This window comes from Phragmites australis, chromosome 5 (assembly GCF_958298935.1).
Source record: "Phragmites australis chromosome 5, lpPhrAust1.1, whole genome shotgun sequence".
In the NCBI taxonomy this organism is placed as follows: domain Eukaryota; kingdom Viridiplantae; phylum Streptophyta; class Magnoliopsida; order Poales; family Poaceae; genus Phragmites; species Phragmites australis.
The window spans coordinates 34,119,882-34,143,186 of record NC_084925.1 but is presented as its reverse complement, the minus strand read 5'-3'; the positions used below and the strand labels follow the sequence as shown (position 1 = coordinate 34,143,186).

Below are 23,305 nucleotides of genomic sequence, written 5' to 3'. Positions count from 1 at the left end.
TCGCTATCAATCATGAGTGGGGTCAAGTAAATTCGCGTAGAAGCTGGAGCGTGTTTTGGCGAAGGAACGGGCACATCTGATATATCCTTCGGAGACGCTTATCAAAGGGGTACCACTTGAATGGCTTCGAGGACCCTAAGGTCATCATCACCCCTAGAATTGCCAAAGGCCAGTTGGCGAGGTCTTTTCTTCAAGGAAATGGCCATCTTTTTCTTGGTTTTTTATGTCGAAGGGTCTCCACCTTTCTTCTTCCTCTAGGCTTAGGTGGCTAAGGTCACACCAGTGCCGGTGTTCGAAGGGCGACTCTCTTCAACATGGCCTGACAAGGACCTAGACAGCTTTGGCCTATCTCCATAGGCGAGGCCCCTTAGCTCCAAGATTCAATTGAGTCAGTGGCCGAGGGCCTATTCGGTATAGGCTTGGCCCTCGGCTAAGGTGAGTTCCCCTATAAGAAGCTAGGATTTGGCCTCCACCTTGGGGATCATCATAGCAGTTGTAAAGTACAAAAAAAAACTGAAGAAAATAGAAGAAAAATGAAGGTTAATAGGAGTTGGGCCAAGAAACATACCAGATTTTCCCCTAAAATCAAACTGGGGGTGGCAAAATCCTTCTGGCCCCTTCTGTCCGAAGGATGGAATGGTCTATCCTTCGCTTAGTGGTCAGACCCCTATAGCAAGGAACTCTTCGACGAGGTCACGAGTGCTCAGGTGCTTCTCACACCTTGTAAAGGCTTCAAACGCTACTCGCTGGGAGGTCTTCAGCTGCATGTCTGGGGAGCGATTACCATTGTAATCTTGGCATTTAGACACAAGATAATCCTACTTATCTACCTTATGGTAGAACCACCAGTGTGTCCAATCCTTCAACCAGTTGTTTTTTTAGGCCACGAGAGGTGTAGCCAGCCATACTCGATAAGAGAATTTCAAACAACCGTAGTGGGCTTCAATCTGAACGTCGTCCACAAAAACCAACTTCGGCTGGTGATGGAGTTGGTGGGCAGCAACAAAGGCTCTACTTGAGGCCTTCACTTCTTTTAACCATGCCGCCCAGGTGAAAAGGCTAAGATGAACAATGGCGTTCAACGTTAGCTGATGCAGAAAGATCTCGAACATCTCGAGGACCTTTGCCACTATCTCGTTGCAATGTAAGCGAAGTCTAGCTCAGAAGCAATCCAGTAGGACAAGGGCTTCGTCGTCTTTTGGTGTCAGAGTCTCTTGGTCCTTGGGAAGTTTGACATTTGAAATATCACTTATCATGCCTTCTTTCTTCAAACCGGCCAGGACTCCTTTGTCGACCTTTGACCATCCAATCCAATAGGTCTTTGGCTTACCGGATTTGCTTTTTGAAGCCATCGGATCAACCTGCCTTGGCTTCGGTATGAAATGGAAAGGATCGCAAATAGCTTCATGCAGAGCATAGCGAGATGAGCGCACAACCTTGAACACAGAGGCTCAAGAAAAACAAATGAATTGCGGGGTGGTATATAGATAGCGGTCAAAACACCAACTGAAAAGCAGTTGAGAAGGAGCATGTTGGAAATCAAACTATTGCATTAATGGCAGTTAAGACAAACAAATAGTAACTGACGTTCCCAAATTTTAAACCAGCTCGCCAGAATAAAACCATCACTTCTAGAAAAGTTAGACCCTTCGGATAAGAAAGGGGGGCTGATTAGCAAAAGGTAACACGTATAGCAAGAGGCCTTCGACAGGTCGATGGGGACAGCGTTAGGTGATACCATCTAATTCATGGGTCTAGCCAATCGAGGAGGAACCTTGCCAGTGGAGGGCTACTATTGAGGAATGGTCTCACATGCCCCTTCGGACATCAGGTCGAAGACCTCCAGGGATGCCGCAAACTAACAAGACTTTCAGTTTCTGTGGATCTATCATGTTGTAGGAACCCATCGGCTAGCCGAAGGAACCCTTTGAACTCTCCGCGCTGAAGGAACAGTTCTGACAACCAGAACGAGTGAAGCCTTCGTTTGGCCTTTGGAGCTCAGCCGAATGGCTTCGCTCGCCGTGAAGGAGTCGCATGAAGGGACGCCAAAGGTGTGGCTGAGCAAAGACCTTTGGAGGTCCAACCAAAGGGTGACCTAGGTCCTACACAAAGACGGAGCAAAGGGAGAAGGCATGGTCGAAAGGAGGACCATTGGTAGTGACCGAACACCATGAAAAGAAAGATCATAAATAATCTGAATGTACTTAGGAAAGTACCATAGTACCCTCGAATATGCTGATCATGTAGCAGTTGGAGGGTAATCATAAACTATAACAGGGAATGGTTGAGTACGACCTATAAATAGGGCATAACTGTAACTAACATAACATGTGACACCAATTCCAGCAATGGCTTCTCCACTTTGTGTACATTTCCCTCTAGCCTTCGGATTCCTCCAGGAACCAAAGATGTAGCGAACATGGCGCTCTTAGGGCATGTATGTGATTTTAGTGATTAATAATAATATAGTCAATGAGACTAACATATTTATCAATTTATGCTTTAGTATGTCCCATGGATGCAACAAAAGAGAAGTCATCAAAGTCGATACAAAGAGAGGATTGAATTGGACTTGTTTTATGAATTTTGATAGGATGAAATGGGATGTATTTCTGCACAATCTTATAGAGCTCTTCACAAGATTTACATAGAGTCCAAGATCATCAAAATTGAAGTTCGAAGTGAAAAAGTATGCACAAAATACATATTGTTGTGTCTTCTGAAATGGTACATGCCGGATATTTCGGCGCTCACAATGAAAAAGCTCCGGCATTCACAAAAATATTGTAGAGTTCACAAAGAAAAATATTCTAATGTTCACAAAAAATTTGCGGCAAAATCTAATACATGCCAGATGTTCCGACTTCACAAAATGAACATGTCAGACCATTTTTTTCAAAGGGGTTACAAATGGCTAGGTTGGCATCGTATACACGTAAGATGCCGACGTTCAAAGAGGACATCATGCCGGACCTTCCAGCATTCACAAGAAAGAAAGTGGAGTTCCAACGGCTAGTTCATAGAGAGTACACGCTGGATGGTCTGGTGCTTGTAACGTTGCACACGTCGGACCTTCCGGTGAGTACAATGAAATGTGACTGTTGGAGCAACGGCTAGTCCGCATGGTTGAGGCTATAAATACCCCTCCACTCGGTTATTTGGTGGTGCTAGAGTTCAGAGAAGCTCATATACACTTAAGAAGATATCCAAGCCACCAAAGTGCTTAAAGTGATCATCCAAGATAATTAAGCACAATATTAGAGAGTGATTCGTGCTAATAGGCCAAGAGAGAGTTATTGCTAGGTGTTGCTGCTTAGAGAGTGGATCAAAGAGCGATCCTAAAGTGTACCAAGTGGTACGCTAGCACCTTAGAGTCTGGGTGACTCGCCGGCACCTTGGGCCTTGGTGGCTCAAGCCTGTTGACCCTTTGAATCGGTGTGGAGCGATGGTAAGACTCTTGTATGGGGACGCGAAGACACTTGCCGGGGTGGCTCAAGCTTCGAAGTGAAGACAGTGGCAAGTAACCGAAAGAGAGGCCTGCAGTGAGGCCTTACCTTGGTTGCTTGGTGGCTCTACCCACTTGAGGCCTTGGTGGCTCAAGATTCATGATCGGGTGCTGTTCAAGAGCTATAGCTTAGGTGGCTGCTCCAACATGGACTAGGGGTGGCGCTTATGTCATCGATACCACGGGATAAAAATCCTCTTGTGCCGACTTTGCTCTCTCTACTATCTTTAAATTTCTGCATTTACTTCTTGCAATCTATTCTTACATGTTTACCTTTATAGAGTAGTTTGCTAACTTTGGCTATAGGTTGCAAAGCTTTGAACGGTAGAGTAGACACACTAAATGCATCTATAGCACATTTAGAAGAAAAATGATATAAGTTTATCTTATGAAGTTTTTGGAACTGATTAGTTTTAAGTGCCCTAATTCATCCCCCCTCCCTCTTAGAATATGACAAATCCCTTCAATTGGTATCAGAATCTTGTCTCTTGATAAGGTTTAACCACATAGAGTTGTGACGTTCAGGGTAGGGATGGATACCCATAGTGCTACACTTTTCGATGCACCGATCTCTTCAATTGGTATCAGAGCCTTATGCTCTTGATAAGATTTAACCGCTTAGAGTTGTGACGTCCGGGATAGGGATAGATACCCATAGTACTTCACTTTTTGATGGCATCCACTTCCCCTATTGGAAAATTCTAATGTCTACTTATTTGAAAGCCAAAGGTTTAGATGTTTGGAGAGTCACTGAGGAATGGATAAGACCACGTGTCATAAACAAGGAGAGGTAATTAGATGCGAAGAGTATCCTTTTATAATCTCTATGTACTTATGCTTTTAATCGAGTATATACCCTCTCCAATGCACATCATATTTAGACTAGTATCATTGAAATACATGAAGGCACAAAGCACGTACACAATGAAAAATATCATGTGTTAGTTACTAAGCCTAATGACATCGAACAACTTCCTCATGAAATGTTAATGACATGTACTCATGTTTGAATATTCTTGTCAATAAGATAAATGGGCTAGGTTTGATGCAAATTGAAGACGATCAAGTGGTGAGAAGAATATTTTAAGCTCTTCTTTCAAAGTACAAGTTGATAGTCGAGCTCTTCTTCCAAAGTACAAGTTGATAATCTCCATCATCTATGACAACAACGATATTAAGAAGATGAATCCAAGTCAAGTGCTTGGTAAGATCACCGCTCATGAGATGACCATGAATATGGGGTTGAAACTTCTTCCTCATCCGGCACCAAGGACTTTGCTCTCACAAGCAAGCAAGCTTCATGTTCACACATGAAGGTAAATATGAGGAGACAAGAGTAAGAGTCAAGCTCAAGTAAAGATGATAATGATGAATATGAAGAGAGTGATAAAGAAGATGAGCAAAGTACCTCAAGTCATGAAGAGATGGATCCCATGGTCACTAAACTCATCTCACAAGTGAAGAAGAACCTCAAGAGAATCAACGCTAAGATTGATCATCCAGTCTACATGAAGAACTTGATCAACACAATTGATCATATCAAGAAGGAGAAGAAGTCAAAGAACAAGAAGGAGACAAGGGAAAGATGCAAAGCATTTGCAAGTATACGAAGATGGGTGAGTAAAGATAAAAGTTCAAGCGTAAGTGATGAGAACTTCACCATCCACTCCTCCAAGAGAAGCTCTTTCTCAATGTCATCATCATGCAAGTCATCATCATATAATTTATCACACAAGTGCATGATGGCCAAAGAAATGAAAAGCGATGTAAGTGATGATGAATCCAATGAGGATTCACCCTCTCAAGAAGAACTTCTTAATTTGATCAATGAGCAACAAAGGACCTTAAAGTAGCAATCTAAAGAACTTAAGAAATTCAATACCCTTAATGATATTCATACTACCTTTGTGTATAATTATAAATAATTATTGAGCAAATTTGAATTGCTAAACAAGGGGCATGAAGAGCTTAAAGCAAAATTTGAGTGTATTGAATCTCAATCTAATGTCCCTTTGAAACAATCTACCTCTCTCTTTAATTTCAATCATAAGGTGCTTCCACTTCTTGTGATGATTTAATCAATTTATCTAGTTTATCCCTTTGTAATGAGACATGTGTTAAGAATGTTGTTGTAGAATCATTTAATGATCTTATGGCGCAAAAAAATGATGAGCTCAAGTAAGAAGTGAAGAAGCTCAAGGAGGACTTAACAAGATTAAAGGGAAAATGGCATATCCAACCTCCTCAAGATAACCGTGATTCCATGGAGAAGAACCTTGTGGAGGGGTCAACCATGACATGTTTCAAGTGCCATCAAGATGGTCATAAGTCTCTCTAATGCAAACAAGTCAAGAACGAGAAAAAGGAGAAGAAGATGATGATGAATCTCTCCAACAAGACCTCCAACCTCTACACCAAGCCAACTACAAGATCAAGACCAAAAGCAACCACTACAAGCTCAAGAAGACGGACAATGGCAAAGTAGTTGCACACATAGTTAGGAGAAATGATCAGGGATGGAACCAACTCATTTGGATGCCTGAGTAAGTCATTGCAAACATGAAGGGGCCCTAATCGGCTTGGTTTCCAAAGATTTGAAGTCCATGGGTCGGCACAAGGATTTGGAGACTTGGCATACAAGATGAAGTAAAGGTTCAACTAAAGAAGCCAAGTATACAAGATTGGGAACATTAATGAATATCTTGATCATCGTATACCCAAATCCCCTATCCAAAGTTAAAAGAGGTATTGGTAGCTAGATTTTTCTTCATGCTTTTTTTTTGCATCTAGTACCTTTATCATGTAGGATTGCATATGCATATTTCAATTTATTGTAATACCTAGTGTAGGTTTTTCTTGTCGTATGTTGCTTGTGTTTCTCATTAATCTATTAGTCACCTACATTATTTATTAATTATAGGTTATTTGCATGGCATGTTTTTTCAATTGATATTCTTTATGTGCCACAAGTCCAATCTATAGGAAATTCTCTATTGTTATCAATGACAAGTACATATGTCTCACAAGTATTCAACACTTGTATGCACTCATTTAGAGGGAATATATCCTATGGATTGTTATTTTGAGACTAACATGTATTGCAAGTGATATCTTTTGTATTCTCATGAAGTAATATATAAGTCCCCAGAGGTATACAATGTTTATTTGTCAATTGGTATTATTGTCAATTCTTTCGTACATTTAAGCTACCTCCATGTATGATATGGCTTAAACTTTCTATCTCTTCATATTGTCTAAGTTGTGCATATGTTTCACCCTTATCATATGTATGCACATATATAGGGGGAGTTTAGACTATATTTTGTGATTTTCATGAGTTGTGATTCATGTATTTTAATTTCAAATGGTATCCACATAGCTCATTTAATTCAATTGATATCATAACTTTGAATTGAATCCCTGCAATTGGTATGATTTTATTGGATCATAGTTCATGAAAATCTCTCCCATGTGCTCTAACATTTTCTCTTCATTTCCACATGTGTTTGTAGCCTTTTGAGATTGTTGACAATGGGGTGGAATTTTGGCGATCAAAGCAAGTTCAAATTATATGAAGCAAGATGACATGCCTAGGGGAAGAACGAGCAAGGAAGCAAAATGTCTAAGGGCACCAAGGTTGACAAATGGGGTGAGAAAGCAATTAGCTCTTGCATGGGTCGGTCGAGGGAGATAGGGGAGGTGGACTAAGGGGGAGAATTGTCTTCATGGTGGTCACAACAAAACGGGTAGAAAGTGAAGGTAAGAACAAGGTATGACAAGATAGGATTTTTCCCTTATATTGGTATCAATTGGTTATTATTACCATACATCTAAGCAAAGAGGTAAGACCTTGTATCATTTACAATTGGTATCATTTATGATTTGCCTCTTGCTTTGATTGTGTCATCAGTCAAAAAAAAGGGAGAGATTGTAGCGAACATGGTCCTCTTAGGACATGTATGTGATTTTGGTTAGTAATGATAACATAGTCAATGGGAATAACATATTTGTCAACTATATATTTTAGTAGGTCTCATGGATGCAACAAAAGAGAAGTCACAGAAGCCAGGACAAAGAGATAAATGAATTAAACTTGTTTCGTGAATTTTGATGTGATCAAATAGGATGGATTTCTGCACAATCTTATAGAGTTCTTCACAAGCTTTCCATAGAATCCAAAATCATCAAAATTAGAGTTCAAAGCAAAAGGTTATGCCAAAATACATATTATTATTTCTGCTGAAATTGTACACACCGGATATTCTAGCGCTCACAAAGAAAAAGCTCTGCCATTCACAAAGAAAAATACTCCGGCGTTCACATAAAGTTTGCGGCAAAATCTAATAGACGTCGTATGTTCCGGCATTCACAAAATGAACACGTCGGACCATTTTTTCAGAGAGGGTGCAAATAGCTCGATTAGCATTGTATGCACGTAGGATGTTCCGACGTTCAAATAGGATATCACGCCGGACCTTCCGGTGTTCACATGAAAGAAAGTGGAGTTCCAACTACTAGTTCGTAGAGTACACACTGGATGGTCTAGCGTTTATAATGTTGCACACGTCGGACCTTCCGATGGTACAACAAAATGTGACCATTGGGGCAACAGCTAGTCCGTGAGGTTGATGCTATAAATATCCCTCCACTCGGTCATTTAAAAGTGCTGGAGTTCAGAGAAGCTCGTATACACTTGAGAAGACATCTAAGCCACCAAAGTACTTAAAGTGATCATTCAAGACAATTAAACACAATATTAGAGAGCGATTAGTGCTAATAGGCCTAGAGAAAGTTATTGTTAGGTGTTGATGCCTAGTGAGTGGATTAAGGAGTGATCTTAGAGTGTATCAAGTGGTACACCGGCACCTTGAAATCTTGGTGACTCACCAGCACCTTGAACCTTGGTGGCTCAAGCTTGTTGATCCTCTAACTTGGTGTGGAGTGGCAGCAAGACTCTTGTATGGGAACATGAAGACTCTTGCCTTGGTTGCTCAAGCTCCAAAGTGGAGACGGCGGCAAGTGACCGAAAGAGAGGCTTGTGATGATGTCTTACCTTGGTGGCTTGGTGGCTCTATCCACTTGAGGCCTTGGTAGCTCAAGGGTCATGACTAGGTGTCATCCGGGAGTTATAGGGTAGGTGGTTGCTCTAACATTGACTAGGGGTGGTATTTATGTCATCGATACCACAGGATAAAAATCCCTTATGCGGAGTTTGTTCTCTCTACCATCTTTACATTTTCGCATTTACTTCTTGCGATCTATCCTTGTATGTTTACCTTTATAGAGTAGTTTGCTAAGTTTGACTATAGATTGTAAACCTTTGAATGGTAGAGTAGGCACACTAGATGAACCTAGAGTACATTTAGATAGAAATTGATATATGTTTTTCTTGTAAAGTTTTTAGAGCTGATTAGTTTTAAGTGTTATAATTCACACTCACCCCCCTTTTAGGACATCACCGATCCTTTTAAAAGGCTCACCACTCTATTAGCAACACTAGTTCCCAACAAAAGGATCATATTGGTAGGGGAAGATATGAGCATCGTTATATTGGGCTTGGACCATGCTACACAAGGTAGCGATATCATGCATGCGACGGGGTAAGGCGCATCATGCAACTTGTAGACTACAGATGATAGAAGTCATGACCTCTAACAACGACAAAGGGGCATCAACAAATCCATAGATCGGCAGGACGAGACATATGATTTGATTGGTAGAGGAAAATATGGGCATCGTTATATAGGGCTTGGACCGCGCAACTCAAGGCCACAATATCAGACATGTGATGTGGTAAGGCACAGCCTGTATTCTGCAGATGGTGTAGCCACGATTTGCAACAATGACTAAGGGACACCGACAAAACCATGGATTGACAGGACATGACATGTAAGCTGGCCACACATATTGTGGTTGCAACTGTAGAGGTGAAGAGCTATATTTGACTTAGTTTGTTGTAAAATTAAAAAAACAAATAATAGATTTGCCGCTGCATAGCACAAGATCATGGTGTCAGATAGGCAACGAGGCAAACCACAATCCAGAGGTTGCAAATGGTTGGGCAGTGACCTACAATAGTGATGAGGGACGTCGAGGACACTAAAGCCTGGTTTGGTTTGAGTACCTCACGGTTGTGGCTACAATGTGGTGAGAAGTTACGTTTGACTTTTTCATTAGGGAAGTTAACAAAATCTAACAGTAAGTTTGTTATTATGCAGCGTGGGGAAGTTGTGTCAAGTAAACCAAAAAGACATAATCATAGGCCGCAGATAGTGGAGCCATGACCTATGATGATGATAAGAGGCACCTACGAATCCAAGGATCAACATGTCACGATACAACCGGCAAGAGCTAGGCTTAAGCCAGACAGCTTGCGATCATGGCGGCAAGCAGGTGAAGAGCATGGCTCGCGTCTTTATATGATCAAGACATGTCTATACAACTATGTTTGACTGAAACATTAAAAAAATTAAAAAACTAGACAATATATTTATTAATTGATCATATAAATATAAATTTACAATCAAACAGAGTATACAAAAGTACAGTCTAACAACGCTAACTGCAAAAATACGAGGGCTACCTTGCTAGTCAGAATACACCATGCTGACGTCAACAATCGTTTCCCTCATGTCGTTATTTTCATGATATTTTTCGATCAAATGACCAAAAATGACCTAAATGAGACAAATAATATTACGTACAAGCTTAAAGACTTGCTATATTAGTTTGCAAGATTAGAAAACCATGTGAAATTTCAATGCATGCAGGTTTATGGATTCGTGGTGCATTTTCTCTAAAATAACCAGTCCAACATCCAAACTATGGTCCAAATGGTTTGCATAAAAGTCCAAAAGGTTGTATCAACCTATCGTATACCATCCAAGTTGCAAAATTTCTTCGCAATCATTCTTGACCTGGGCGTTCCTAAAAAATGGTCCGGAAGTCATTTCATATTATCTCCGGGCGCGTGCATGGAGAAGGCCCATTTTGGGGGTATGATTAATACTGTCATATCATCCGTTTAATGTGATTTTAGAGACGTGTGATCAACAAGTCCAAACCTATCCAACACATTACACATATATATATTCGTCTATTGTTGCTGCGTCAGGATTTTGCAGTAACTTGGTGTACTTCGCTTCCTTCAAGGTTTTCCTGTGATAGCTTAGCTTAGTCGGCCACGAAGTTGTTTACCGGCAACGGTACTTAAACTCATTTCAGAAACTTGTTTCTTGAGACGTTTACTTTACTTTGCAGCTGAAATTTGTTAACGTGACCTAAAATACTTGTTTAAGACTTTGCAGCTGAAATTTGTTAACGCGACCTAAAATACTTGTTTAAGACTAACCAAGTACACTTTTTTTCCCCGATGACTGACCAAGTACACATTTCCGGTCTCCACCTAAATGGAGTAGTTGTTTAAGGTCAAGTACATTGCTTTAGTTATATGCTCTTGTGTCATTTCCTTGTAGCAAGCACAAGCACAGGATGATGCAAGGTCGATGATGATGTACTAACAGTTTAACAAATTGGGTGGCTAAATATGACTCGCCTGCATGGAAACTTTGGAAGTCAAACCGACGATTCTCATCCGGAATTCATGTAGCCAGTTAATCACCTAATACAACATCTTCACTGCAGAGTGTGCACAAAAGATTTAAGAACGGGTAACTAAGATCATGTTTGATATAGCTTCAACTCCTAGCTACATGTTAGATTTTGCATTTGTATGCTAAAATAAAATGATTTAAACTTATATTTTAAATTTAAATAGAAATAAAATGATCCAAAAAATATCATCGGTGTACCTATAACTCTAACTTCATAAATTTTTGAAGCTGATAATACCTAACTCTAATAATTATTGAAGCTAAAACTCTACTAAATAGACCCTAAACTACCGGCACAACTGATGGAAGGAAATCAAGGAACGATGCGTTGACTTAAATCTCAGAACATTACCTCCATTGATCTCAAGGTTTCAGACTATTGCATTAGCTTACTCTGACTAATACTAATATGGTTTCTATACAAAGCACACAACATGCACCTGCTTCTGAGATTTTCTTTAACAAATCCGAGTGCTCTTCCGAGATGTATTGATTTCACTTGAAATCCCCACGCACAAGAATATGGCAAGTCAACTCGTTTCACGTTTGGCGCAGCTACCGGTTTCCTAACCCCCGCTGCGCGGGGCGGATCCCATAACGGCGCCGCCGGCAACGGAGAAGGGAAGCGGATGGGGCTCCGCGCTTGCGCTAGCGTGCGCACCCGCCCACCTCACGAGCGCGGACCGGACGACCGCCGACCGGCGGTAATGGTATGGTGGAGGCGTGGACGCCTCCGCACGCGCGAGTGGATGGCCCAACCAACCAGTGGCCGGGGCGGGCCCGGGGTCTGTTGACAACAACCAGACAAGCCGGGCAGGCACGGCAGGACCACAGGAGCGGGGCGTGGACTACGCCGATGACGTGCGCGGCAGCGCGGGGCGGGGCCGGGCCAAGCCAGGCGTGCGCGCGGGTGGGGTCGGGGTTTTTTTGTCGCCGGCGAGGCGTGCCGCGGGCATTCGGCGTCGCCTTCTGCTGACGCCAGGACCCGTCTCGCCTCCCTCCCATGGGCCCGAACTCGAGGCAGTGGTTGTTGGTGCCTTGGTGGGGTACTCTCGCCTGGTAGTAGTAGTAGTGGCGCTCACTGTTCAGATCAAAGAAACAACGCAAAAGAATTTGCGATGTGGTCCGAGATTTCCTTAAGCCCGTGGCAAATGCTGCTATCAGAATTTGCTTACAATGATAAGTAGCAAAAAATAGGGGGGGGGGGGGGGGAAGCACGCCGGTGATCTTGGCGGGCTAACCGTCTTGCCGGTAATCAACTACCAAAAACCCGTGTCAAGGGAACTTGTTATTTTACTTGTTTATTGTCTGTCACACAAGATATTGCACGTCTGCATATCTCCTCACACTCACATGTAGTATTGTAGCTTTAGCAAAGAGACGTGACGATCGGCGCCGAACAGTTCTTTCCTCATGTGAACGTGATATAACTTAAACACCCCATGCAGACACTTGTACATCAACTGCTTCGTGTGAGCGAAAAAGGAAAAGGAAAAGAATTCATCGCCTCAGTTTTTCCCGCTCCTCGTTAGTTGGCACATCGCTCTCCCGATCGTCGTCGTCGTCTTCCCTTTTGAGTCTTGAGCCTTTCATTAATCAGTTGTATATACCACTGAAGATCGAGAAACGGTGCGACAGACCCTTAAAAGTGGTGTCTTTTTTGAGACACAGGGCATCTGCCAGATTGATCTTGTAGATTCGGACAGGCGAGTTTGCAGGTTTTTTGTCTTCCAGCTAGTGCATCAACTCAGTACTGGTGTACTGTCCAGTTCTGTCCCCAATGCTTGCCAACCTGTGCGGTGCCTGCCCCTCAGAGCTGTATTCTTGCGCCTACACACAGTGCGCACTGCGTCACCGCCCTCAGCTCCTACCCACGCGAACCGTTGTTCTTGCTAACGCTTGCGCATGCGAATGCTGCGCCGCGTCAGCCCGGTTGAAGGGGAATAAAATGAGGTAGATGCATGTGTAGTCAACCATGCGCACGGCCGCACGGGATGCGGATAAGCTGGCTCTGTCCACCGACCAAAGGAGTAATGCTATCAATATAATATGAGCTGAGATGACAATTGGTTACGGGATCTAGGAGTGCATAGAGAGAAAAGAATCTTATTTGAGATAGCTGTTATTTTTTAAGTTATTTAGTTTTATCATAATAATATAGTGTTTCATAAAAAACGAATATATCTTTTCTACGGACATTTTTCAAAGATACTTACTGAATAAGTTTCTAAATACACAGAAAGAATCATATGGAAAAATTTCTTAAGGCATGTCATACTTTGGAGACAGTGGCAATAGAGATTTTTGTCAAGCACAGGTGTTTTTGCAGTTATAGATTACAAGCCTTTTGATATTTTAATACTTTTATCTTGTTTCCTTCCCATATAATGTTGACCATATATATCGGAATTTTATAATAATTAGTTGTAGACGTATGCATCTCATGATGCAAAAAGTTGAATGTTCTTATTTATTTTATTTTTTTTAAAAATCTATAATGCCTAGTGTGAACACCTGAGCTGTACGAGGTAGATTACGTAGATAATATTCATCTCATTTTCTACAAGTTACTCTTCGTTGCATGAACCGCGGAGCAAAGACCGCATCGGGATCAGAAACAGCGCAAACAACGCCAGAAACCCCCTCGCTGCATGCGCCTCGGCCTTTGCCCCTCTCAGTTCGAACACCAAGTTTGACTCACAGATACCAAGAAGCAGGCGAGCGTGAGAGAGAACGAGAACTCACAGCACAGAGTGATCCAACGAGGAACTAAGCATGGACGACGGGGCGGGTTGCGGTGGATCATGTCGGCCTCGGAACAAAGATTCCGGGGGCCAGAGCATGGAAACGTGTATTCCGCCTGTCCCACGTGACCGGCACAGGGAGTCGCCGGCGCCGGCTCGCCGGTTGCGCCCACATGCCCGTGCCTCCGCCTCTCCGCCCCGCGCGCCTGTTGCCAGCTGCGGGATCCGAGCGAGCACCTAGCGGGCGGCGATCCGTATGGGAACCATGCGACGCGAGCGATCCGCGCGGCGCCAGGGGCTGACCCGCTGTTTTGTTAATGCAGGCACGGCGGCATGGGAGGTCGTTAAGATGCGAGCAGCCGGGGGCGTCCTAATGCATGCACGCGGTGCAGGGATTGATGCACATGCTGATGCTGGGTGTGCTTGTGCAGTGGGCACAGGTCAAACCTGCAAGCAAAGCAAAACGAAAAGGCATGCCATGATGGTGATGACATCAAACGCCATGAGCTCTTTCATTGGGATCCTGTGCGTGTAGCTGCATCTATGCTAAGCTGTCCCTGTGCGTGTGCTCCTCGTGTCTGTATCGGTCTGCCTCTGCATGCATGCCATCGTGCTATGTGTAGCGTCATGTGTTGAATTTATGCCTGCATTTTTTTTCCAGAGTAAAGATTGCGTTATTTGCAACAATACATTGTTGTTGTTATTGTCATAGTTCTATTATTACTGTGACTGAAGTGTTATAAATAACAAGTATTTGAAAATGTATAAATAAAGAATATAGAGGAATAAATGGAAATGAGCCGAGAGTCCATAGGGTACGAGACCTTGTCGTAAAAAGGAAAAAATAAGGAAGAAGTCCATGGCCTTGAACTATCACCAAAGTCCGATTTTAGTCCTTAAATTTTAAAACCAGATATTTTATACCTCAAATTTTTAAAACCGTTTATTTTTCACTATTTTGTTGATTTTTCTATTTTTTTCTTCATTTTTTCCTATTTTTATTATTTCTGAAATTTTCTATATTTCTGATTTTTTTAAAAAATTATGGTTTTCCTATTTTTTCCATTTTTTGATTTTTTTTCTTTATTTTTTTCTGACTGGTCTGTCACATGTGTAAAATCGTCACGACGTCATCGAAAACAGCCTATAAAACCAGCAAAAGGGTGAAAAGTAAACTGTTTTGAAAGTTTAAGATGTAAAATATCTGGTCTTAGAGTTAGAGGGCTAAAATCGGATTTGGTGATAATGCGAGGATAAAAATAGACTTCTTAAAAAAAAGAGGTTTTCTCGCTCGGCCTAAGTAAGGCCGTACCGTGCAGCCCAGGCCGAGATATCCACGTTCGACTAAGCACTCTGCGGGCTGGGCCTGGCCGAGGGCCGAAATATGTTTGGTTCCTTCCCCGCCGAAGCAGAAACCACCCGGACGTTACTTGGGCCACCGTCGTCAATCAAGCGGACCGGCTAGGCTCTCAATCTTGGCGTGCCGGTTCGGCCTACGCGCGGTTGCTCTTGCACAGCGGAGCCAAACCGGCCGCCTCTCACGCTGCCAGACCGCCCGCGGAAAACGCACCGTGCTGCGACGCTCGTAGCGTCTAGAGCGCGGAGGAGACGGGACGGACGTGACTTGGGCTGGCTCTGCTCCAGCGGCCGCTTGAGCCTGTGCGCTGGCACCAATCGGTCGGGGACGCGCAGCGCTCGCCGTAGGGATCTTGAGCTCTTCCAGCCCGTATCCTGCTGCCGCCGCTTCGCTTTGGCCCGCATCAGGTCAGGTATTGTGCTCGCGCTGCCTGCCCAGCTTACGACGAACTGACGATAAAATCGCATGCCCGCGTGCACGTGGGCTTTGTATACGGGAGCATGGGCACATCTCACGCGCAAATGGCCTAGTTTTTTTAAAACGGTGCAAATTCATTAGAAGCCAACTTACAAGTCCTTAAGAATAATGAAAAATTTATAGATAAAAAATGATAAATTTCAGTGTAATAACACTAGAGGACAAAAACGGTGGCATAGACGCTAGAAGCAAAACGCGTCGCAACTAGCAATTACCTTCGAAAAAAGGAAAAACGTGTAGCTATCAGATTAACTTAATACAGTGCTCTCGAGAGACTTCAAGAGCGGCCCATAGAGACGACTCCGAGGCATTCGGTGGGATCCGGATCCCTTGACTTCAGGGTATAAAGTCACGAGGGAACAGTAAATTGTTAGTAAACAAACAGTTCCCTGATGTCAATTACTGTAGCAACAGTTCCGGTAATTTATTGTACCGATTTTTACTGTTTCCATTACACTGTAGCAGTACATCTGATCCATCCATCCTGATCCAACGGTCCACAAAGGTTTGAAGTTACCTGACTTCACCCGTCGGTGAAGTTAGAGGATCCGATTCCGATTCGGTGGCCTTTTAGTGTTAGAGCTGAAGGGTGGTCCGACTCTTCAACGGTTGGATTAATTTATCTACTATGTTGCTTAGTAGTTATAGTTTAAGTGTTTATGTTTGTTTGTTGTGTTTTGAAAGATGTTTGGTCATGAGTATGTGTATGTGTTTGTTGTGCTGTATCTCTATGAAGAGATACGAGCTTTAAGTCTGGATCGACGATGTGTTCGTCGGAGACGCCAGTTCTCCCTTCTAAGTCGTCGGTGTGTTTGACGGTGTCGGGTTACTTTCTAGCTGTCGAGCTTGCCTGATACGTTCATCACTCTCGATACATCCTAGTTGCAGGATGTTACTCTTGATGGCTGCGAAAAGTCTAATGGTCTTTAATGACTCCTCGTCAGTGCAGAGTTTGGCTCTAGTTTCTTCGACCATGTTCGGCGACAGTGAATCGGAGATGAAGCTCGGGATGTTGGTAACACGACTTGTGTTGTTTCTTTATATTTTTCTTCGTCCCAATTCCTGTTTATAATATTTGTGCTTTACTTAATCTAATAAAGTCACCCCTTCTTAAAAAAACAACTTATTTTCGCCAAAAAAACAATCTTAGTCTGCTTCCGCTAAAGTCTGAACCTTGCGGCCTAAATAGAGGAAACATCTGATAAGTGCTGCTGCATCATATTGTACACTCCCTAAACACCCCCCGAATCCAAAAAAAGAATCAAAGAAATGAAAGGAATAGCTCAAACAGTAGGCTACAGGCGCAAGTAGCGATACTAGAGCTGGGCTACGCTAAACATGCGAAACATCTTTAGCAGTCGTGCGATACGCCGTTCTCCTTCTTCGTGTCGCTACTGTCCTTGGCTGCCACGAGCGGCTCCGTCTCCTTGTCCGGCATCTGCAGGAACACCCAGGTGCATCGAGTGAGTGAACAACCGATCGAGCTCAAACCTCGAGGATATGGAAGTGATGGGCACGAGATCATTTCATACCTGCGACACTGGAAGGGCGTCGCCCGCCGACTTCTTTTTGCCCTCCCGCACCGAGAAGTAAGAGTAGAGCGCCATCCCGAAGATGGCGACGAGGATGCCCATGATGTTCCTCATGGTGAAGGGGTCGTGCAGCAGGGTGTAGCCGAACGACAGGACCAGGCACGTCTTGAGGTGGCCCAGGACCTGGTACGTCACCGGCGACGTCGTTCCGATCACGAGGAACGTGCTGAAGTTCACGGACACCGCAATCAGACAGGACAGGATGATGAAACCCTGCAAGAGAGTTCATGAACCGGGTGATTCTGCAGTTTGTCATCCATGCACCCAAAACTTGAGCTGTGCTTGGAACCATCTTTTCAGAAAATGGCAGGCATATGTATGTATCTTAAGTTTTTAACCGTCGAGTAACATGTGTGACAGTGCATACCAGAACCGGAACAGTATATTTGTGGGCGAAGACGCTGCGGTTGGTAAGGAGTTGATCCACGAAGGGGCCAGTCGCAAACAGAATGGCAGCTTGGTAAGGCGCGGATTGGTACAGAAGCTGCGTCGAAGAGACCTTCAACTTCCTTTGTATCGTATTTGTGAGCTTCAAAGTTGACAGGTTAAGGACACATCATGGCAATAGTACAAGATGTCTGGGATGCATCATGTTCAGAGTTCCACTTTATTTGGGCAATACCTTTGGCTGATGATGTATCAAAATGATTAATTATGGGAAATGAGAAATCTGAACTTCATAAACAGCTTGGAAAATTCTTCATTATGATGATAAACATGCAGTATGTGCACCCTGAATGATGAACAGAAATATTTCAAGTGGAGGATACAATTTGGCCAACACAAGTCGTGGCGATGGCGAGGCCAGAAAGGATAGACCCAAGAAGATTTAGCTTGAGGTCGGTAACGGAAGCGATGCCAACTCCAAGTAGCAAGACCAGTAGAGAAAATTTGATAGTCTCACTGTGTATTGTTAGTTGCATCGTATTAGCATAGGAAGGGAAACGGTCTAGTTTCCTTAAAAGAAATGATACTGTCCGGGACCAGAAATATAAACAAAGCTAAGCATACTTTCAATTTATATTGTTTAGACTTTTCCTATCTCATTTGATCTGATGGATTATTGTTCTTGTCAAAATAGTCATAGAAAATTGTTCTAGTCATCATAAAGTAAAAAAAAAAAATTGCGTCAACAGGAATCTTGGCATGTAGAATGCTTTACTTTCCGGTGCCTACTTTTATCATTGTTTTAGCCTGAATGAAATGCAATCGGTACTTCTAGTTGATAGACAGTATTCCATATGATTTTTCTAACCTGAATCTTTTCTTCAGGAATATAGTCTCCAACAGTACTGTGAAAGGTATGATGGCCAGTTTCGTCATCTGCAGAACATACTGAATTTTAGCATCTGCCACATTCATTCTAGAAGAAGGATACTGATTTAGAATAAAAAGAGCACTGACCTGGTAGAATCCGATAGAATTGAATCCTAAACTAAGGTTGAGAAGGCCAATTGAGGTGCCATTCAGCAACCCGAACAAGACTACCGTCTGTCCATCAATTGCTCTGGGCTCAAAAAAGCGCATGCGCTGCGCGACATGCAGGGTGCAGAAGGTCACCATAAGATGCCAGCTTGTTAATGTTGTAGCTGCATTAATCATAAATACAAATGACTTTCCAGTAAGTATTGAATTGAATATATGTAATTCTCAATTCTGCATAGTAGTTCATGAATATATTAAGCTGAACGCCCATGATTTATGTCCTGACGTTACTCAGGTTTTCATCATACTTGTAAAATGCCGAGCCGGGCGGCCCCCCGGGGGGGGGGGGGTGTCCTTACCAAATGGAAAGCCTAGAGTGCTGATGAGGGCTTTGTTGCAGATAACAATGGCAACCGATGATGCCACGGAGAGCGCGAGAGACCCAATCACACCGAGCTGGAAACCGGCGGTCATCTTGGCCAGCTGCTGTATCTGCTTCCCTTTTTAGTTGACGATTCTGAATCTGTTACCTGAAGCTGCATATATACACCAATCATTATCAATGCAAGGTATTGACTGAAGAACATAAATCATGTGAAGTTTGTACTGAGACCACTTGTAAATGCCTGCCACACCCACATGTAGTTGTAACTTGTTGATTCAATCTTCTTTCAGATCATTCCCAGTGCATGCACAGTACAATGAAACTAGACAAGGGACAGATGGAGCTCCCGCTCTTTTCATGGGAATGCCTGAATCGGCCTTGTCAGCATCAGTGACCGTGTTCCAGGAATAAAATAGGCTGACGTTGAACAGGTAAGACAGATGTTGTCTGTGACCTCCCAAACAAGCTATGCCAAATGGCTAACGTAATGAGTATGGCCAATGTCCGAAAGATTCCGATCGAACGGTGGCGTAGGATGCTTGCCCAACTCCGCCAGATCGTTCTGTCGTGCCACCAAGCTGACCAAGTTGTTGAGAGTGGAGACATGCTTGCAGCTGCAGGCTTTCAGCTCACGACAGCATCCTCGCATGCAAGTGTAGTAGTGCGGAGCAGAAACATGGTATGGTAGTAGTGTCGCCTGACGCGCCGGCAAAAACCTGGGGGTTTGCTATTTCGCGTTCCGCACGGACGCACGCGATGACGCGTACGTAGCGAAGCGGCGAGAGTGCTGTCCAGCTAAAACTAGGACACGGACCTGCCTGGACGTATGACTTTGGCCTTTCTGGCAGATTAGGTCCAGCGAGTTTGTAAGAGCATGTGCAAGTGTTTCTACGAGACGACTTGGAAATCCAGGTATCCAAGCACAGTCGCACACCTGTATTGCCCTTTGAAGAACTACCGCATGGTGCTAGAAGAAACACAATGGAAATCAGCAGTCCTGAAACGAGAAGAACACTCTCTTTTCTTGACTGTTTTAACATGGCTGCAGACAATAGTTGACAGAAATAACCCACGAGATCCTATAGATCAATGGTTCACTCTGGCCCGAGGTAGTACAATAATTGAAAGGAATCCTAGCTACCTGCCATGAAATGATTGATCAAGTTGCAAAGATGTTGAATAAAAGAAGGGGTAAGAACAAAGCGTTTAAGAAAACAAACGAGAAAATTATATGCATTTTTTCCTTCAATGGAAGCTTTAAATTTTAAAAACAAAAATTGATGAGAAATGACCACACGTACCCTATTAGATGGTATGTTAGATCTCAATTCACATAATTAGAATAGATTTAGAAACGAAAAGTATTGCATGAATCACAGAAAAAACATTGCGAGATGGCACGTGTGAAACGGAGGGAGTAAGATCCCCCGGCCGCTTATACAAATTCGCTAGTCTTATCACTCTAGTTCATTGCTTCATGATCCGTGGGCAGGCAGATTGCAGAGAAATGTACTCAAACCAAGCAATTACTAAAGAAAGTAGAAGAGAGCAGCTCAATTCGAATATGTAAAGCACCAAATAGAAGCCTAATCATATGTTTTTTACACGCTGAAATTTAGTATTTAGGGAGTATTCACACGCTTCGCCTACTTATCTTGAAAATTATTGTAAGCATAAGAAACCATGAGAAGCACACGCAAAATCCAAATTCATGAACAACCAGACACAAAGGAAGTCTTGGGGTAAAAAAAAAGGCAGCATGAGCAGTACTCACTTCAAATTGATCTTTCCGATTGACAGGGGCGCCTCCCTGTCTGCCTCCTGCTGGGAATTGTCAGGTGCGTGCGAGAAGGAATGGAGGTGTGGCTTCTAATGGCGCTGGTTCTGCGCGGTGGTACGTTGGAGGAAGAAGAGAAGGCGAGGCATTTTTATGTCCAGGCGCCTGTGGGCCTGGTAGGGGCAGGTGTTGGTGGCGTGTGTGGGTGCATGGTGGGCAGTTTGGTCTATGCTTTGACGCCGGTGTTTCATGTTTGCTTCGTGCTGGTGCCAGCTACAAGGAAGAGAGAAAACAGCGTGCACTCAGGAATGCAACAGCTTCGCCACCAAATGTTCGACGGAGTCTAGACCACTGACATCGGAACCAGAAACTGTTGAACGGAGGAAGGATCGTATACCATTTCATAAGCAGAGTAGCGAATGAGACTCTGCATCACTCTCAGGTGCCTAGGATTGGCAAGTAAATTTCCCAGCATGCGCACCGGCAGCTCCCTCCTCAATTCAGCTCCTAGCTGTAGCAGGTACTTGAAATTTGGATCTCGAATATGAGACTATCAGCTGAACTGTTGATCAGTGTAGTGTTATTATTGCTGCATAGGAGGCTGAATCTGATGAATTTTGAATTGCATAGAGACTGGTGTAGCCAATAAGTTTTTGGGGCACCGAGGCCTGGTTTGATAGTATAACTACACTGCTTACAAATAACAAGGTGTTGAGTCCAAACTGTGGGTCTGTAGTCTTGATCTTCAGACCCTGTTGCACGTAGTTTAGAGCATGACAATAATGACAAAACATGGATACCTGGTTTGGTAGCATAACTACACTGCTTACAAATAACAAGGCGTTGAGGCCAAACGTGGATGCCGTATTGTGTTTTTTCCCCCTTCATCTACAGCAGGCCTGAAGCAGTCTAAATGACCTAGAGTGGGGTCACGGGCTCATGGTTATGTGGCTAACCATGAGCTTTTTTATAGTCTAAATGAAGTGAGAATAATCTAGTCTGAAGATTCCTATTGTTAGATAAAAGTAGTACTAGTTGATTTCTAAAAGTTGTGAGATTTCCAAGGATGCAAAATATCGCAATCGCTTCACGTAATTCACTCGCATATTTCATTTAGGAAAAGCATAGGAGTTTGCAAGAGAATTTTTTGTCAGGTTCATTGCCCAGTTTAGCACTACAACTAATTTGTGTACGTTAGCGAAAGAAAAAGTCTTTCACGAGGAGACTAAATTTGAAGAAGAAGTAAAAAGAGAACCGGATGTGTTGTTGATATTGATAAGAAGGGTTTTTCCCTTTGATCTGATGGTCAAATGTCTGTATTAATAATGCCGTCAGGGTGTAAGTATACAAGTTTACCTTTATAGAGATAGCGATACTAGCCATCGCTATACCACATGGACCTAGGATCGGTTGAATCATACATCATGTGTCTAGGTAGAATACTTTTACCTCTACTTAAAAGATATTATCTACTATGATAATTACAATAGTACAAGTGGTCCTAAGGAAGATGTATTGGGCCGGTCGCCTATTATAGTGGCACATTGTACAGGGTATCAGACCGACCACCATTTGCGCTAGGATATCAGGATAGCCTCTACTTGTATGTGTATTAAATATCGATCACTTTCTTACAAGCGATAGATGCCTGTTGTGCCTCCTCTAGCTGATTTTTTTGTCAAGACCTGATAGCTCACCCTCCGGGCTCCAGGGAGACTGCTCTGTCCTGCAAAGGACAGGGACTCCGGAGAGCCCGTCCAGGCTTTGGAGAACAGAGGCTCCGGAGAGCTTCGGAGCCTAGCGACCTGAAGGGCCTTTCGAAAATCCATGGTCCTCAAGTGTAAACTGACAGAGCTAGGGGCGTAAGAGGTCCTTAATAACGACTCCAACAGTGTAAGTGTTGGTCATCGCCACCAATTGCCCTACAACATTCCTGCTTTAATAAAGGTCATGCGAAGAAGATGTTTGATCTTCATTGACGCGACATAATCAAGTTCTTTCATACGTTTAATCATATGATGTGAAGAACAAATGGGCGATTAACTTATCCTTAACAAAAGATGATCAGTTAATGATTAGTGGCACACTATACAGACGACATCATCTATATCTGTACTCTAATATAATTCACCAATTGTGGCTAATTCGGATGATCTCCACCGTCCACTCGTATTGATCAGACAATCACCGTGCAAAGCTGGATCCCATTTTTCCTCTAAAAATACATTTTATATCCTATTATTTGCCTTCCATAACTAGATGTAACGTCTCGAGTTTTAGCATCTAGAGTATATCAAATTTTACTCAATTTAAAAAAAAATATTTAAAACAATATAAAATTAAGAAAATATATACTTGAATATATACACACACACTAGTATGTATATATTCAATATATTATTTTGACTAAGTATTCCAAAATGCACCAAA

General features: G+C 43.0%; 1 protein-coding gene across 1 annotated transcript; it reads right to left on the bottom strand.

The window, feature by feature from the left end:
• Window positions 1–16,776: 16,776 nt before the first annotated feature.
• LOC133919358 (UDP-xylose transporter 1-like) lies at window positions 16,777–21,104 on the bottom strand. Its single transcript, XM_062363735.1, has 8 exons — window positions 20,873–21,104; window positions 19,073–19,249; window positions 18,693–18,877; window positions 18,544–18,611; window positions 18,059–18,191; window positions 17,656–17,817; window positions 17,229–17,501; window positions 16,777–17,134 (listed from the first exon to the last, which is right to left on the bottom strand). Exons 2-8 carry the CDS (start codon window positions 19,185–19,187, stop codon window positions 17,048–17,050), a joined length of 1,023 nt encoding a protein of 340 aa, XP_062219719.1. The 5' UTR covers window positions 19,188–19,249; window positions 20,873–21,104; the 3' UTR covers window positions 16,777–17,047.
• Window positions 21,105–23,305: the final 2,201 nt, after the last annotated feature.

Coding starts and splice junctions, on each gene's coding strand:
- LOC133919358 (XM_062363735.1), bottom strand. CDS start 19,187: ATGACCGCCGGTTTCCAGCTCGGTGTGATTGGGTCTCTCGCGCTCTCC. Junction 18,878..19,072: donor CACTCTAGGCTTTCCATTTG/GTAAGGACACCC, acceptor TGATTAATGCAG/CTACAACATTAACAAGCTGG. Junction 18,192..18,543: donor TTCCTGAAGAAAAGATTCAG/GTTAGAAAAATC, acceptor AACAATACACAG/TGAGACTATCAAATTTTCTC.